We start from the raw sequence: 17657 nt of genomic DNA on the forward strand, positions 1-17657 counted from the left end.
TTTTCATTCTGACACCTTTACAGGAGGCATTCTGCCAGTTTCACACGTGCAGGTCAGTTTACTCTTCCTGAGGGGTACTGTTATTTACCAGGCAAGGAAGGATCAATGATACAAAACTGAAAGTAGTTTTGATATCTCTTGTGCAATGAAATCTTGGCCTGCGGTGAACATAGGAAAAGGTAAAGGGGGTCACCAAATACATTATGTCATCATATATTATAATAATAATAATAATAAGGAGCTCGGAGTAGAGCCGCTGCTCCTTTGCGTCGAAAGGAGCCAGTTGAGGTGGTTCGGGCATCTGGTAAGGATGCCCCCTGGGCGCCTCCCTAGGGAGGTGTTCCAGGCACGTCCAGCTGGGAGGAGGCCTCGGGGGAGCCCCAGGACTAGGTGGAGGGATTATATCTCCAACCTGGCCTAATATAATGGAATAATAATAATATAATCATCTGTAGGTCATGATTGTCTATACCAAATCTAGTGGAAATATCGTCATTTATTGAGAGGTCATTTGTTATCTTATTATCATTTTCAAAGTACATAGGTATGGTCCAAAGTGTTGGCAAAATACATTTTTTTGGCTGATGTTTGTGCCAAACAAAAGGTCAGAGGTCACACAAATTAATTACAGATCTTTGGGACCATGAATACCCATATTAAAATGTCATGGCAATGTGGCCAACAGTTGCTCAGATAAGTGGACCAAAGTGTTGGATGGATGACTGCCCATCCGTTAGCAGGGCAGAAACAGCTCCAAGTTGAACCATATTACAAGCATGCCCCTCATTATCCCAGCTGGAGTCGAGTCTGATAGCCACAGCGGGATGCCTCAAATGATTAGTGTATGGTACAGTGCTCTGTGATATTGTCCTTTACATAATGTTTCAATCAAACCGGCCATGAGGCTCTGTTGCTGGTAACTGGTCCATGCTCTGATGTCTATGCTCTGATGGCCCCTTGGTCTGTATCCAAATCTGCTAATACAGTCCAGTGTTGTCCCTCTGGAGACGTGTACTTGGACCTCCCACACAGTGGCCCCTGTGTTATAGTACCTTATCACCTAAACAGTGATAGCTTCTTTCTACTGTATTGGCAATACTGGAACAATGAGTTGCAAGTCAGGGTTTAAATCAAGGGATGTGATGTGAAACTGACCTCAGTGGCTACATCTGTCCAAGACCAACCCTTGTTATAACTGCAATGTTTTGTGTTTTCAAAGTAGGCCAAACGCCATCACTGCAGATGTCCAGTAAACTAACCCAGAGCATGCCAGCCTACAGTCATTACCACATCACTTTGTTTAAGTAACAGCATGAAAGGAAAAGTATAGGCTACCTGCCTCTCATTTATCTCTCCAGTGCTGGTCGCTTTTATGAAAGCAGTTCTCAGCGCACGACTCGCAACTCCGCCCCATGTTTCCCCAAACTCTGACTGGACTTTCTTTAGTGGACTCTGGAAAAATCACAGGACTGAACAACTGCTCCTGAAACACGAACAATGGGTTGGCAGGAGCAAGGATGGCTCCTCTGTGCGAGTTTTCTTGGATTTGTGGCGTCGGTGCAGAGCATAACACGGGGAGAGCTTTTTCATTACGGTCCAAGCGTAAGGGACCAGTTACTGGAAACAGGGAATGACCAGACGCACCGAGTTGAACTGGACAAGCCCGTTTTGTTTTATGATGGGACTTTCGACAGCATCTTTGTAAGTTAAACCATAACTTGGTACACTATCATTGTCATTTCAATACAAACGCGTGGGATTTATTGGTCAGGGTGGACCATCTTGCGTAATTGCGCATACCAAAGAAACAGTTATACGTGAAAATGGGTCAGTAGTAACAACCTTAAACAATACCTGGAAGTTTCTTAATATATATCTGGGACAGGGTATGCTTTGGAGTAATATTGATAATACTTATCACAGAGGTTGCTATATCTTGTGGAATGCATGTGTCCACGCATTCTTACAGCTTCCCCTGAGGTTATCATTTTACCGCCAGAGTACTTATTTTGCAATCCTACCCAGCATCTAATGATAAGTCTATGTCTAATAAGAGATGCTTATATGAACCAAATATAGAATGTTTAAAATGTTCCCATCCTGCAATATCTAGATAACATACAGTAGCCTACGTAAACTGTGCAAAATAGTGACTTTGGAGGTGAATCTGTGACCTAATTCATTCTTAAAGACTTCATGTGTTTATTTGCAGTTTGCAGTAACCACGTGGAGCTTTGAAATAACTTGAAAAAAGCCAATATCGAATAACAACATTTAGCTGAAAGCTGCACTATTGTAATGGACAGACAAACAGCCCTTTATTCCCTGTGATTCTCCTTTTCAAAGAAAAGTGCTGCATCTCTGTTTTAATTGTGCTGTCTGCCTGTGATAATATGCTATCAGAGAGTAATTATATCCAGAGGGTATTTCCTTTGAAAGGCAGGAACTCAACATTTGTTAGTAATTATGTAATGAAACCTTATTTCTGTTTTGATAACAACTTCATCTTTGATCAGTGAAGTTTAATGTATCGCTTATGGAACCGTTTCATGCACAATCTCACCCAAGGAGCAGATCTATTAGAGGAGATGTGCAGAGGCAAAAAGTTGTAGTTAACACAGCCTGAGGTTGAGAATATTGAATTCCTTATTATAACAATCACTCTGGGGGGGTGGGGGTTCCCCACTGCTGACTACTACTAGATCACTTACAGTACCACAAACATATTTCTCTACTGTGGTCAAGATGGCCTAAATATTTTAGTTTTTCATTTATGAGACTACCCTGAACTGTCTGTGCCCTGTAAGGAACCACTAATGCCTAACACACCAGACATGATTATAGAAAAAAAATTCTCTAATCATTAGGAGGTTTTATTGTCTCCTCCTGAATGTGATTCATATTTTACGATATGTTCAGGTATCCACTAACCTTAAAGATCTCTCTCTGCGAGATCAGACTCACTGATCAGTTTCCCAGCTCTATCTTCCATTTTGGCAGGACGTTTCTGTAATGGAGACTAGTGTGCAATCTTTAGGCTCTCTGGGGCTGCTGTCAGGGGCAAGGACAGGAAACAGTGTGGCCCGGGCCAGGAATAATGTTAATGTTTTCCCCTGGTCAGGAAGTGAAGGAGTCCTATGTGCAAAGTGTGTGTGCATGCGCGTGTGTTTTTGACATGAAGCAAGCTTTTTTCTTTTTTACAAGCCCATGCATGTGTTCACGTTAAAGTGTGTAAAATCTGTGTTAAATGGCACCTTGTTTGTTCATTAGCGTTTTTGTAGGACATGGCAGCTGACTCGGTTCATTAGTCTAATGAGTGTGGAATAAAGATCAAAGTGGGTCAGACTGGACTGGGTTTGCCTCCGCTGTGAAACAGTTCTTCATGTGTTGTTATCCTAGTAGTTACTCTTAGGACGGTCATAAGGTGTTGCAATCATCTCTTTACTTGTTATCCCCATTACCAACCTGAGCTTTTCATTTCAGATCAACACCAATGGGTTTGTTGCCACAGCACAGCCGACAAGCGAGTCGACATATCTTGGCAATATGCCCCCAAAATTCGGTATTATTGCAGCTCTGCTAGGAGACCTGGACACAAGTGATGGTGTGGGGAAGGTTTTCTTCCGTCAAGACTCCAGTCCTGATGTTCTAACTCAGGCAGCCCATTACATCAACAGGGCCTTCCCTGAGGACGACGAAGTCAGTCCCACCCATGCTGTGGTGATCACCTGGGTTAATGTCGCCACCCAAGGTGAACCTCAAAGCAGAGGAGATGGCATTGAGAAGAAGGTGAGCATCACATGGTTATTCAAGTTATCCTAGGTTTAAATTGTCATTTACATTCTCTCTAATGTTGTATTACACAGAGAAACACCTTCCAGCTGGTTATTGCATCCCTGGAGACTGCATCGTACGCCATTCTCCTGTATCCAAGGGATGGGATGCAGTTTTCCTCCACGCCTGTACAAGGCAGTAATGTGGTCATGCATGCTGGCTTCAGTAAAGGTTCGGTGCGGGGTTTCCTGTTTTCCAGTCAGGGGCCATACTACCGCACAACCACTGATGACGAGGCATCCGTCAGGGCTTTAACAGAGTAAGTCAACCAATGGCAGGAACAGCATTTCCTGAACAGTTGTGCTGTTTGGATAATGTTTCAAGTCTCTTTTGTCCTGATAGAGAGACCAACTCTGGCCTGCGGGGTATATGGGTGTACGAAATTGGAACTTCTCCCTATTTTACCAACGTGGCTCCAGGTGAGGTCACTGACCTGCCCACAGAAGCCACACCACAGGGCCCCCCTGAGGACTATGAGGAAGCCGGTAATGCAAGGAGGCCTGTGTATAATGATAGACAGCAAGTGCAGTACCCTCCTTACGAGTCAGAAGGGGAGCAGATCGAAGTCCACCCAATTCAGTACCAGCCGCATCAGCCTGACAACCAAGAAGTCTTGGTGGTGGATGACCCCGATATAAATGTAGATGGTGAGTCCACAGAGGAAAGCTATCAGTGTAATTTTGTACTCTATGTACTTTGATATAAAATCTTAAAATCTCTTTTTATCATTGAAGATTAGTTATTCAATCAATAGGCTGTTCCTGACATATTCTTACCCTGCTTTTCCATGTTTTCAGTGTTCTCATACAACCTGGGGACATGTGCGAGCAATAGAAATAAGTGTTCCCAGTTTGCTGACTGCAGGGACTACTCCAGTGGATACTGCTGCTCCTGCAGACCTGGCTTCTATGGCAATGGGATACAGTGTCTGGCAGAGGGTAATGCTACGCTTCTGCTTTAAGTGGTCACTTTTTATGTTGAAACAAGATTGAAACTGTGGAGTGTTGTCATTTTTGACTGCTTCAGGGAAATGGAGAGGGATGAGTCTGGTTAAAATGCATAAAATACTTTTTTCATGTCACATTCTGTGAGACTATAGCTCATGTTATGGATTTTGAGCAGTAAACATAAAATACAGAGACATACCATTATGTCTCCAAGCCTAGTAATGCTGCAATGTTTTTCCAAAATTAGCTAGCGTGGCTTTTTTGGCATAGGATAGCTGAGGACATGAACTTCTTGTGTTCAGAAATGTTCCATAATTGTCTATTACACTACTCCTGAAATCCTTTGAGCATATTGCAGCAGGCAAATCTATGGGTTCAGCTCTGGTGTTTAATTGCTCTTCTCTGTGACCAACTTCGATGGTTTTGGTTTGTTTTGCAGGAAAGCCACAGAGGATGAATGGTAAAGTGTATGGAAAAGTGTATGTGGGCAACTCTCCTTCTCCAGTGGAGTTCACCAGTAACGATCTCCACTCGTACATTGTGGTAAATGATGGCCGTTCCTATGTGGCCATCAGTGACATCCCTTACACCCTTGGACCCTCACTGCAGCCCCTGTCGGCCCTTGGTGGTGTGATTGGGTGGGCATTTGCTCTGGAGCAGCCTGGCTTCAAGAATGGCTTCAGTATTATTGGTGAGGGAAATATTTGTACAACGCACTAACATTATCTGATAATGTGACACATAGAAGCTTTTCATGTGATTTTCTCATGCTTCAATTGGATATAAAATGACTAAAGTGAACATTCAGGGAGTATAACTCTCTGTAAACAAATGTCAATGTGGTTACAAGCAGTTTGCCATACAGCTGCAGTTTTACTAACTCTGTCCAGCTTAATTCCCCTCACATTACTTCGGCTGAGAAGAAGGCGGTGAGCCAAAGTTCATCCAGGGCCAGGGTCTTAAAGTTAACCTCCCCTTCCCTGTCCTCTGTAGGGGGGGAGTTCACACGGCAGGCTGAGGTGACCTTTTTGCCAGGAAATGAGAAGCTGACCATCAGGCAGGAGTTCAAAGGCATCGATGAGCACGACCACCTGGTGGTGAGCACCACCCTGGAAGGCCGGGTCCCTGAGGTGCCTCATGGCTCCACTGTGCAGATTGACCCTTACTCTGAGATCTACCAGTACAGCAGCAACTGTAAGATACAGCTTGAACAGAGACTGACTTTGTTTGAATGGAAATGTCACTGGTGTGTTTCTCCTGTCTTTTGCACATGGCCTAACCTCTTTATCCAAAAATTAAAACGAAAGAAGGACTTTTGCAATCATAACTAATTCATTAAGAAGACAAAAAAAAACATCTACTTGTTTCTTACCTTACAGTAATCACTTCATCCTCAACTCGGGAATACGTAGTGAGCCCGCCCGATGGCACCACTGACACCAGGACGTTCCAGTGGCGTCAGACCATCACCTTCCAGAGCTGCCAGCATGGCGAGTCTTTCAGAGACATGAAACCGACTCAGATGCTCAGCGTGGACCAGGTCTTTGTCATGCATGACGCTAATAATAATCTCATCCGGTTCGCCATGAGCAACAAGATCGGGGATATCAATGGTGAGGTCATGGAGATAATTTTTGTCTTCCTGTTTTTGGTCTGCGCTCACTTCCTTCCTAGGTTACAACACATAACATCCTGACGAAGGACAGTTTTACTAAAAGTTAGGGCTATTGTTGAATGGTTATTCGTTTTTCTCAAGGATTCCCATGAATTGATATTATAGTGGTAACATGGTCCTAATTCTCAGGAGGGCAGCCAGAGGAGAACCCATGTTTCACTGGAAGACACGGCTGTGACACCAACGCTGTGTGCCGACCTGGACAGGAGACTCAGTTCACCTGCCAGTGTGCTGCTGGCTTCAACGGTGATGGCCGCACATGTTATGGTAAGGTTGAAATATGACATAATACGACTTTTGTTTCCAATTGTTTGTAGTAATTCAAACAGTTTCCATATCTGTTAAGAGCCATCCTTTATTAAAGGACAAATCCGGTGCAAAATGAACCTAGGGGTTAATAACACATGTGTACCGAGTTCGACCGTTCTCTGGGATTTGTTTTCATGCTAATCGAATGTGACCAGTTTTATCGCAAACCGCTAATTACCTTATAACGCTAGTCGTTGGGGCAAGGGTAAAGTAAAAAGAAATCACTATTTCTATACCACTAACAAGGCTCAAAATAGCACCACTCTTCCACGGTAGCCTAACGACGAACGCCATGCTTGAGCTATGTTACTGGTTACTGGTTGCATGGCGTTCGTAGTTTAACTGGTCATGACTGTTTTCCCAAGATGGCGCCTGCCTGTATACGTGAATGGTACTGTCTTTCTAAACTATCTTTTTAATAAACCGTCTGTATCTGTAAATCCCAGAGAACGGTCAAACTCGGTATACATGTGTTATTAATCCCTAGGTTCATTTTGTGCTGGATTTGTCCTTTAAAGGCTTTCTAAAGCCTTCCTTCCTGGGGAACTGGTCAATTTTACCAATTAGCAGAGGGAGTTCCCCATGGTAAACAAAGTCTCCCATACTTCCAGACCAGGTTAACCCTATATATACTGTGGTCCTCATCCACAGTTCATGCTCTATACAACCTTGAGGACCAGACAGGAAAGGCTCTGAGGCACATACATTCGAAAGAGGAAGGAAGCGTCTCAGACGGATGCTATCTTGAAACACTAGTAATTAAGAAACCTAATCAAGCTCTCTCCTCTGATCTCTATCTGATAATGAAGGACACTGATTTGACAAATCCAGACTTCAGAGCCTCAAACTCAAACATGGACCTAATGTGGCAGTTATTAGCATATGATAATTGGCTTTTCTCTTCATCAGACACTGATGAGTGCGGAGAGAATCCTAGGATCTGTGGCTCCCACGCTATCTGCAATAACCAGCCTGGGACCTTCCGCTGTGAATGTGAAGATGGGTATCAGTTCGGCAATGATGGGCAGACCTGCGTTGGTAAATGCAAATTTTAGAAATCCCCCCCAGTATTTGGGATGTACAGGTTCAGACATAAAATTTAATAACATGCATTATATTGAGTAGACCAGGGTGAGCAAGATTTAAAAAAACATGTATTCTTACTAAACATAAGTACACACATAAAACTTTGAACTGACTGTTGCAGTGGCATTATAATTTCAGAGATTATCTAGCAGAAAGTGTGATTAGGTTTACAGTCTACATTGGGTGTGTGTTCATTGGGCCTAGATCAAATGAATACACCCATTACTCCATATCAGGACAGTTCAGAGTCTTAAAAAAGTCACAGAAAAGTGTACAAGATAAGCCTGACCTCAAATTTCTTTTCTCACTTTTCTGGTCATCACTGTATGTCACCAGCTGTAACCTACAGTTTATTAAAGAGATAGTTTAACATTTTGGGAAATACGCTTATTTGTGTTCTTGCCGTGAGTTAGATAAGAAGATCAATACCATTCTCTACCAAATATGAAGCTACAACCAGCAGCCGGTTAGGTTAGCAGAAGTAGGAGAAAACAGCTAGCCTGGTTCTGTCGGAAGGTAACAAAATCTGCCTACCACCACCTCTAATTCTCACTAATTCACACATTGTGTCTGGCTTGTTAAATCCATACAAAAACCGGAGGCTAGGTTTCCATATGCTAAGCTAACCGGTTTTATTTATCGGACAGATATGAGAGTCATCTATCTCTCAGCAAGAACGTTTTTAAATGTTGAACTATTCCTTTAAGATAAAAAATAAAATAAAATAAAAAATCACAAAAGCATTGTAACATGATTTAACAAATGTTAAACTGTTTAAAAGTGTTATGTAACATTTTGTCTTTTTGACATGCTCTAACCTATCAAGTTATTATATCATATCTAACAAATCTTAACTGCTCCGTACCAAAATGAATTAACAGTATTTCTTCTTCTCCTCAGAGGTTAAGCGACCTGTAGACTCCTGTGAAGAAGGCACCCATAACTGTGACATTCCTGAGCGCGCTCAGTGCAGCTATTCCGGGGGCTCGTCCTACATCTGCTCCTGCCTGCCAGGGTTCATAGGAGATGGCAGAGCCTGCCAAGGTACGGCATAGAGACACTAAATATATGCTCATGCTCAAGAATGATAACTGGAATAAACTGCCTTTAGTTTGTAGATTACAGAACATCTATAAAATGAGACTCATGCAAAGGTTCCAGAATATACAACATTAATGAGCAATACATTCAAATAGTAAAATACAGTTCCCATAGTATTATAGAACATATTCATTTCAGTAGGCCTAGTAGCTTTAACAATTTCATATTATAACATTACACTTGCTGGACTCTATCCGTGGTTTTGCATATTTTAGCCAGTCAATTACTAATTAAAAATAATAGTTGTAGCCATTTAAGCTATGTGAGTTTTAAGACCGATCGTCTTACACACTTCTACTACCTTACACAGATGTGTAAGCAGTGTGCCTAAACATGACATGCCATCCAACGCACAAAGCAGCAGCTATGATTGAGCGTTGAGAGTTAATTAATTATAATGCTAATGTAATAATTGAATTATTTCTGGAATATAAATAAACCGTTAAAAATCTATAATTACCTGTGGCACACTCCAGGCTTTATACGTGTTGGTGTCTGCAAGAAGAATGTGAGATTTGAGAGTTTGCTGCCAAAAATCATTGCAATCATGAGCGATGTTGTCAGTGAAGCATCGGAGAGGAAGGAAAAACATTAGTGAAAGCCCTGGGATTTGAGTAGCTTCGGGCAATGAGAATGTAATTGGGAATTCATCCTTAAACCTCGAGTGTCAGAGCGTCCTTTGTTAAGTTTACAAGGAGAGTGTTTCAAAACTCTCCCTCCTTGCAATTGCCTTATATTGTGAGCAGGAATGTGCTGAAATGAATGGCTGCCTGCATTTTTAATGGTTCCATCCAAAATCATATGACATGTTTTAAAAATGGTTGGCGGTAATGTGAAAGATTTTTAGTCAACAGGCTAAAAGTAAAATCAAGAGCACAAGTAAATCCATTCCATAGACTTTAAGCGTATAACTGTTAAACCATCTGCCCAGGACCGGGGGTGGTGAGATTGCTTACATAATACATCTGTAGCGATTGAGCAGTGAAACATGAAAAGCAGATGGAGGTCATGAATCGGCGTGTTGTTTTTTATGCCTGGTCCTCATTCATAGTTTCCATTCTTTCCATGCCTCTGCTTGATGTCGTTGAGCATGGACTGACCCAGATCATACTGGAAATCCCTAACCATAAAAGGACGTGACAAATTGGACATGTGGAATTTTTTTTTTTTAGCTTCTACAGTTGATGACTGATTCTTCTCTGTCCTAAGTCATCCTCTTCTCTTCTGCCTGAAGACATAGATGAGTGTCAGCCAGGCAGGTGCCATCAGGACGCTGTGTGTTATAACACCCAGGGATCATTTACCTGCCAGTGCAGGCCAGGTTACTATGGCGACGGCTTCTACTGCTCTCAAGGTAAGTCTTTTGGAATGCCGTCACTTTTTGACAAGCAAACCCGACATCTTACATCATTGTCAGTGTACCAGTTTGGTAACATTTAGCCTGTGCTGCTGCAAGTTTGTTTTGGGAATCTGTCATGAGTTGGAGTTTCGACAGTTTTAGTAATACTTTTTTTTTATTCAGTTGCAGACTCAATAATTAAAAAAAACAAAGCAAAATTTTCATTCTCAGAATTGGGTATTCTTCCCATTTGGGCAACAAGAGTGTTTGAAAATGAGTTCCTCGCCAGAGTATATTGGTACCAGCTGGAACCTGTTTTTCATTTTCTTCTGTATAGCGAAAGGAATTTGTCATGTCTAACGTGGCGTTAGACATGTGTAGCTGAATTTAAAGCAAGAGACAAAAGTAGACATGAATGAACTTGTGAATATGTTTGTGTCATTGTTGCAGGGCATCTGTGTTCACTCTGGAGCTTATTTTTCTAATTTTTCTCTTCAGAGAGGACAAAAACACAATGTGAGAACCACAGGGACAGTCTCCAGGGTTCGTCGGAGTTTGGTCCGCGGGGCCCCCGACCTCCCATTGGACAGTACATTCCTACATGTGACGAGAACGGTGCCTATGAACCCATGCAGTGCCATGGCAGCACGGGACACTGCTGGTGCGTGGACCGTAACGGGCGGGAGATCCCCGGGACTCGCTCTGGGCCTGGCAGCAGACCAATGTGTGAGTAAATCTCATGTGTTTAACACTTGACGACAAGGAACAACAGTGTCTTCCACTGTGTATATAAAGCCCAAATATGCATGACCAATGAGCAGCCACAAATACTAACAGAAATCTACAAGCTACATTTTGAAGAGGGGGGTTTTCTTGACAAGAAAACATTTCTGTTGCTAAACTGTTTTGAGGTTGGTTCCCCCTCCACAAGACCCCTGATTTTTCTGTTTGTTTCCGGTAGGTATCGACAATGGTGTTGTGCCACCACCTGTTGGACCTACCACTCGACCCGATGTCCACCCCCTGCCTCCAGGAACACACCTGTTGTTTGCCCAGAGTGGCAGGATAGAGCATGTCCCGCTGGAAGGTTATGTTATGAAGAAGGGCGATGCCAAGGCTGTCCTCCATCTCCCTGTAAGTTTCTCTGAATAAACTTAATCAATCTTGTAGAGAGAAAGTTTCAACACATTTTCATTTTAAAGTGATATTGTTTAACCATGTCTACTATCTTTATTTTCTCTTATAACCAACATTTTTCTGAGACACTTTAATAAGCTTTTCCGTTTATGAAAAGATCTTTGGTTAAAATGTGTGTTATGACATATCATTTTTCATCACATTTTTTACTGAATTTATATCTGTTCATGAGCTTCACAGCTGCACAAGAAACATATCTAAATACAAAGAAGATGTAAGTTTAAGAGGATAGAAACTCTGAGTTCATCTTAGACACAATGTCAGGTCAGGATTATTTGATATGTGTGATAATTCCGATTCTACTAGAGAAAAATAATCCAAAATAAACTACAGTATGTTTGGATTTCTCATTCGTGTATACAACACCAGCTAGGCCTCTTACACAAGCCGTTCCCTGGCTGGTAATAACATTTGCATTCTAGCTCTGCCATTTTTCCATCTGCTTTGTGCATTTAATGCCTGCACTTTATCGGAGGCACATGGTGACATTCACACTAATTACTAACATCAGTCTGACATCTTTAGAACTGCAATCTGCATTTCTTGTTAAGCTGATTTCCAAAGCAGCTGGTCTGAAGCCTGGCTGAGTTGCTAATGCTCAGTGTGTATCTCTGTTTGTTTGGATTTATGTCTAGACGTTAATGTCTAAAAAATCTGCTCCGTGTTTTTATCTCTGACCACTTGTTTGAACAAAGTGCACTTCAATGATTGTTGGTTGCTGACCCCTCCGCAGGAGAAGGTAATCATCGGAGTGGCTTATGACTGTGTGGAAAAAATGGTCTACTGGACTGAAATCACATCTCCCTCAATCAGCAAGGCCAGCATCCAGGGGGGAGAGCCCATTGCAGTCATTAGATCAGGTAAATGTTCACTGTTATCCTTTACTCTTTCATTTTCAGTCATGTGGCGTGTATTAGAAGGCTGTTTTCATAAGCACGGAAACTGATTTATGTAATGTATCTCTCTCAACAGATGTGGATAGTCCAGAGGGTATCGCCATCGACCACTTGGGACGAACTATGTTCTGGACGGACTCTATGAAGGATCGCATCGAGGTGGCCTCTTTGGACGGGTCTCAGCGTCGTGTTATAATAGACTCTGATCTTGTCAACCCCCGTGCCATTATCACCGACCCTCCCAATGGGTGTGTATCGTTTCACGTTAAACCTTTACGCTAAGTTAATTTGTTATAGCTCAATTTGAAACGCAAATGTATCCCCTCTCAGTTTGGATTGGGTAGTACACATTTTAAGGAATAGTTTTTGATTTTTGGAAATACACTTTTTTGCTTTCTTGCTGAAAGTTAAATGAGGAGATCAATAACACGCTCATATCTGTCAATATGAAGCTACAGCCAGCAACCTCACGGTGACAACAGGACTCCAGGAAGTCACTGTGTCTGGCCAAGAAACCGTTGGGTACATAACCCCGGTAATAGAAAGATATGAGAGCGCTATATTGACATTCTCATCAAACTCCCTGCAAGAAAGTGAATAAGCTTATGTCCTTAAATGTTAAACTATTCATTTAAATCTTTGTTAATATACATCTGGATAGCATAAAGAGTTTATACGAATATTATTACAAACACCGTCAGTCCTCGGTACTCACGAGGATATAAGCAACAACTTTCATTAGCTAATTTTATAGGCAGAAGAATAACACTTATGATTTGATTAATATTATGTTACATCTACCAGTAAATATGTTGAGTTTGATAGCGACTCCACACATGTCCTTACAACAGTAATCTATACTGGGCCGACTGGAACCGGGATGCCCCTAAGATCGAGACCTCTTACATGGATGGATCCAACAGAAGGGTGCTGGTTAAAGACGATCTTGGCCTGCCAAACGGCTTGACTTACGACTCTCAGAGCTCTCTGCTTTGTTGGGCAGATGCAGGTATTGTAGATTTCAGACAGATGACTCATCTATGAAATGATGTCTGCCTTGTGATCAGCAATAATCTCTCGCCTGTAGGCACACATAAAATGGAGTGCACACATCCTGGTCAAGGGGACCGCAGAAAGATTATGGAGGGCCTTCAGTACCCTTTTGGAATCACGTCTTTCGGGAAGAACATCTACTACACTGACTGGCGGAGGTTTGACTTTTTCTATTATCATTATCATTTTCGAAGTCTAGCTTTTTATCCAATGACAACAAATGGGATGTAAGTAAAAGAAACTATGTTTAGTATTCCAGTTTTTATGTGTACTGCCTACATAATTATTAAAGGTTTAAAAATTTTTTTTTTTTTACTGGTAGCAGTTTAGCCAGTGTACCTTGATGTAATTTTGGATAGTTTTAAATTAGTACGCATTGGAACCTATAGCATTAGGGATATATTGCAGCCTTTATCCACGGTCCACTGTGCAATGAAAGAACATAGATCTCTCAAAGGTAGAGGAAGGAGAGGATAGGTCAGAGGTCAGAAAGCTCCCCACACTTCAAGCCATGGCCCTTGATGTTCTTCCAGACCACTCTGAAGACTGTGCGGCTGACTCTGTATGTTAGCCGCTGAAAAAATGCGGGGGTTGGCGTGTCTATTTGTGTGCGTGTGTGTGTATGTGGGGTGAGGAAGCATCTTAAAAAGTGGCAGCTGCTTGCAATTTCTCAGCCTCAGCGTCTGTGAATGACCTGCCCAGGGCCTCCCTCTGATCTTGCCAGGGCTGTAGCATTGCTGGAGAAGGTTGAGAGGTGGTGGTGGTGGGGGAGGCACACAAACTATGTCAGTTATGGCTAAGAAAGCTACCCGACCCTTACTCATTCTTGACAGGTTTTATACAAAACACAGGAAGGCAGGATGCTAACATTCCCCAAGCTGGTATAGTCCTTTAGATGGGATAGATTGCTTTACTCTTGTACTTATTGTGTTTACAACAGAGATGCCGTGATTGCTGTGGACCGCCACGCTGGCAAGGAGTTAGACGAGTTCCAGCCTCAGAAACGAACCAAGATATATGGGATCGCCACAGCCTATGCCCAGTGTCCGTCAGGTAAACATACCAGGGCCATACATTCCATATGAATTCTCCTTAAAATGTTTGCACTGGAAGTCACATTTTTATTGATTTTCTTTTATTTACTGAGCAATTCGTGAGAAAACCCTCCCAGTCCCACTAAAGAACAATTCCTAAAAATAGCTTGACCCTTGTACCTTTGGTTGCTACCTTTGAGTCAGGCTTATTATCCATTCCCTTTCCTCTTCAGGACATAGCGGCCCAATTTTGTGACCTCTGTGCCCTCTTTAAAGAACCGCAGACCACGAAACAAGAAAAACTGCAGTTTCTGAAAGCAACAGGAGGCATTCTGCAGCTAGTATTCATCATTAAGTGTAGGGATGACTGATGTTACTGTGCAACACCAGGCCTCATGCTCTCTGTTAGATAAGGCTGCATGCATAAAGCCAGGGAATGTGGAGTCAAGGGAGGGGGGCCTCCAACATCTGGAGTTTGCTAGTTTCCTTTTAAGTACGTATATATCTGTTAAATAAACAGTGGAGAGACGGTTTCCTGTCATCCCTTGCTATGTTGGCTTATGATTTATAAAAATGCCTTGGAATGTGCCGCATTAAGAGTTTGTATGTTTTTTCCTTCCGCCAGGACAAAACTACTGTGCTGTGAACAACGGGGGCTGTACTCACCTCTGTTTAGCAACCCATACCGGCCGCTCCTGCAAATGTCCTGACAACGCAGTGGGTGTGGGCTGTGTGGACAGAGACAGCGGGTACTGAAAGGAGGCGGCTGTGCTCTGAGAGTTTACACTGTTGTAGGAGTCACTCAGCATTACTAAACTGAAAATGCCACTGAAAACCAGAGGTTAACTTACTGAGCCTTTTTATTGCTCAGTGTTATGCTTATCTACATTTTTACATTTCCCTTTATAAAATCACAACTGCCGTTGAGAATTGTAAATATAAACACTATTATTTTTGTCTTTTCCTGAGTGCACATAAAATGAGAATAAAGCTCAAGAGATACATCATTTACTGTGACATTGATCAGAGCAATGCATGGTATCATCTAATGTCAGTTTTGTTACACTGTGGCATGTTCGGATTAGTTTATCTCATGGAAGTATTATTGTGGAATAGGACAAGTGTCTGTACAACTTGGTGGGAGGAGTTTACATGCTGGGCAGCAAAAGAATAAACATTTTTCTAACATGTCGGTCTGCTGTGTCTGTGACTTTAGTGTAATAATAGCGACACCGTGTGTTAGGTAGAGTTAATCACAGACGAATGTTTGACTTAATGTTGCGGTAGGTGGCGCCAAAGAAAACCTAGCAGTTGCAATATAGTTTGTATTGTGCAATACTATCGTGTGGCAGATAGGGCACTAGGGCAGATTTATATGTAAAATGTAGAATATCTAAATATTAGATATATCTATCTATATTAGGCCACATTTATGATCTCTAAACCCTACTGTTCTTAAAATATTTCTATAGGATTTGTGTTTGTGGCCCTTAGTTAGATTGATAATGAATCACTTTAAAATTATAGTCTTTTCAGCCCATTTGCTATAGCCTATATGAAATATATATTTTCCACATTGTCATTTATTTCTAATTCGTTAACTAGAAATGTAGCCTACTTGAATAACTGACTCAGCCACTTGAATAAGTGAATCGTTATAGGGATGGATTTAATTTCCCAGGAGGGCACTGGACTTAATGACCAGCTCTATCATGTTCCTTAACAAGTAATAGGCTACTGAAACCTTTAAACTGCCGTAATAAGTGCTGCAAAAGAGGCATGGCCTATTTTCTAAATTACAATGTGGCAGTGACATTACGTTTCCGCTTTATTGATAAAGGAAACAAAATGATGCCCCCCACAGTTGCCGCAAAAAGGGAGTCTGCCAGTGGAGGCTTAAGGACTTTTGATTAACTCGGAATATAGTAGACTTATTGAAACCACAACATTCCTATTAGGGTTGCAACTATATAATTGATTCATCTGCTGGTTATTGTCACACTGTGATTTATAAACAGCCATTTATATTATGTGTGGTGGTTTATATATGAAATGATATTAAAACATCTCTTTGGCTCCCAGAAAGTTATTCAAGAATGAGCTGATACAATTTGCTTACTCAGATCGGTATGAAAAGGTATTTTTTCAACCTAAAAACAAGCAACGACTGCATAGGCACTGGTCAACCGATTTTGCTACCCACTGGAGGATTTACAGAGATGTAACAAACGCACCATCATTCCCGAACAAATGGTTTGATTGATTGGGGAATTGGATGTGTGTTATCCAATGGGAAGCAAAACGGAGGTCAGCGGGCATGTCACCAGCTGTGAGCGCTTATTAAGATATTGCCTCGTCCCTTCCCTCAAACTTGTCTGCGAGGATTGTTTGTGCCCTGGATAAGACAGATGGATAAATCAGTCTTTTGGATAAATTCTTATGTGAGATAGAATCATTTTCATTTTAACATGTTTAATCATAATTGTGTTTTCAGTGTGTTCTATCGGTTCACCAGATGATCCCTTGCTCAGCCGTTGACGTTCTCTTTAACGTTCAAGCAAAGCGACAGTATTGTATGTGACTGCCTTGCAGTTATCGCTGAGGGCAAAACCACACAGCATCTGTCAGTCTGCTGGGCGAAGACTAGCATTAGCTGCTTTAATTTGTGGGAACGAAGGGTATGTATGAAAATTAACTGTCCCCACTTAAAACGGGACATTCCGAATGTAAGAAAGATGTAACTAGCTATTAGCGGACGATCTGCTTATTTTGGTAAAGGCCGTTAACGATATGTATTCGTTTCTCTGTGCTGCACAGTTTGAACAGCTTACACAGTACGATGCGGTGCAACAGCTAACGTTATGACTGTTCGGAAGATAACTCAACTCAAATTCGGGAAATAAATGTTGTTAATAAAAATAGGTTGTAGAATCCTTTAGGGATAGCGGCTCTAAAGCTTATATAGTATTTATGCAAATATTAAGGTTAACATTATCGAGGTATCTGCTTCTTGCGGTCAAGCTAGCTAGCTAGAACAATAAACACACAACTATCGAGCATAACTTTCAAAATAAAACAAGTGCAACTTTTTCTGAGAAGAAATTCAATCTCACCTTGTAGAATACATTCAATGAAAAGTAAGCACGTAGTCTGTGGTACATAAATTAATATCATTCGTATAAACAC

The 17657-nt window shown here is 41.8% G+C and overlaps 2 protein-coding genes across 5 annotated transcripts in view; both read left to right on the forward strand.

Moving 5' to 3' along the window:
* The first annotated feature begins 1408 nt into the window (after positions 1-1408).
* On the forward strand, positions 1409-15659 carry nid1a (nidogen 1a). Its single transcript, XM_078273110.1, has 20 exons — positions 1409-1701; positions 3484-3789; positions 3867-4093; positions 4177-4481; positions 4632-4772; positions 5221-5472; positions 5775-5975; positions 6161-6394; positions 6586-6723; positions 7675-7803; positions 8752-8895; positions 10187-10306; positions 10790-11017; positions 11253-11425; positions 12222-12348; positions 12461-12632; positions 13236-13393; positions 13472-13595; positions 14378-14490; positions 15097-15659. The coding sequence occupies exons 1-20, from the start codon at positions 1498-1500 to the stop codon at positions 15225-15227; spliced, it is 3627 nt and encodes a 1208-aa protein (XP_078129236.1). The 5' UTR covers positions 1409-1497; the 3' UTR covers positions 15228-15659.
* Positions 15660-17073: 1414 nt separating this feature from the next.
* lyst (lysosomal trafficking regulator) overlaps positions 17074-17657 on the forward strand; it is a 67331-nt gene continuing 66747 nt past the window's right edge. For all 4 annotated transcript variants that reach the window (XM_078273574.1, XM_078273576.1, XM_078273575.1 and 1 more), the window contains exon 1: positions 17074-17149. The gene's annotated coding sequence lies outside the window, so the exon portion shown is untranslated. The remainder of the gene's footprint in view (positions 17150-17657) is intronic.

Source organism: Sander vitreus, chromosome 17, assembly GCF_031162955.1.
Source record: "Sander vitreus isolate 19-12246 chromosome 17, sanVit1, whole genome shotgun sequence".
Classification (NCBI taxonomy): Eukaryota; Metazoa; Chordata; class Actinopteri; order Perciformes; family Percidae; genus Sander; species Sander vitreus.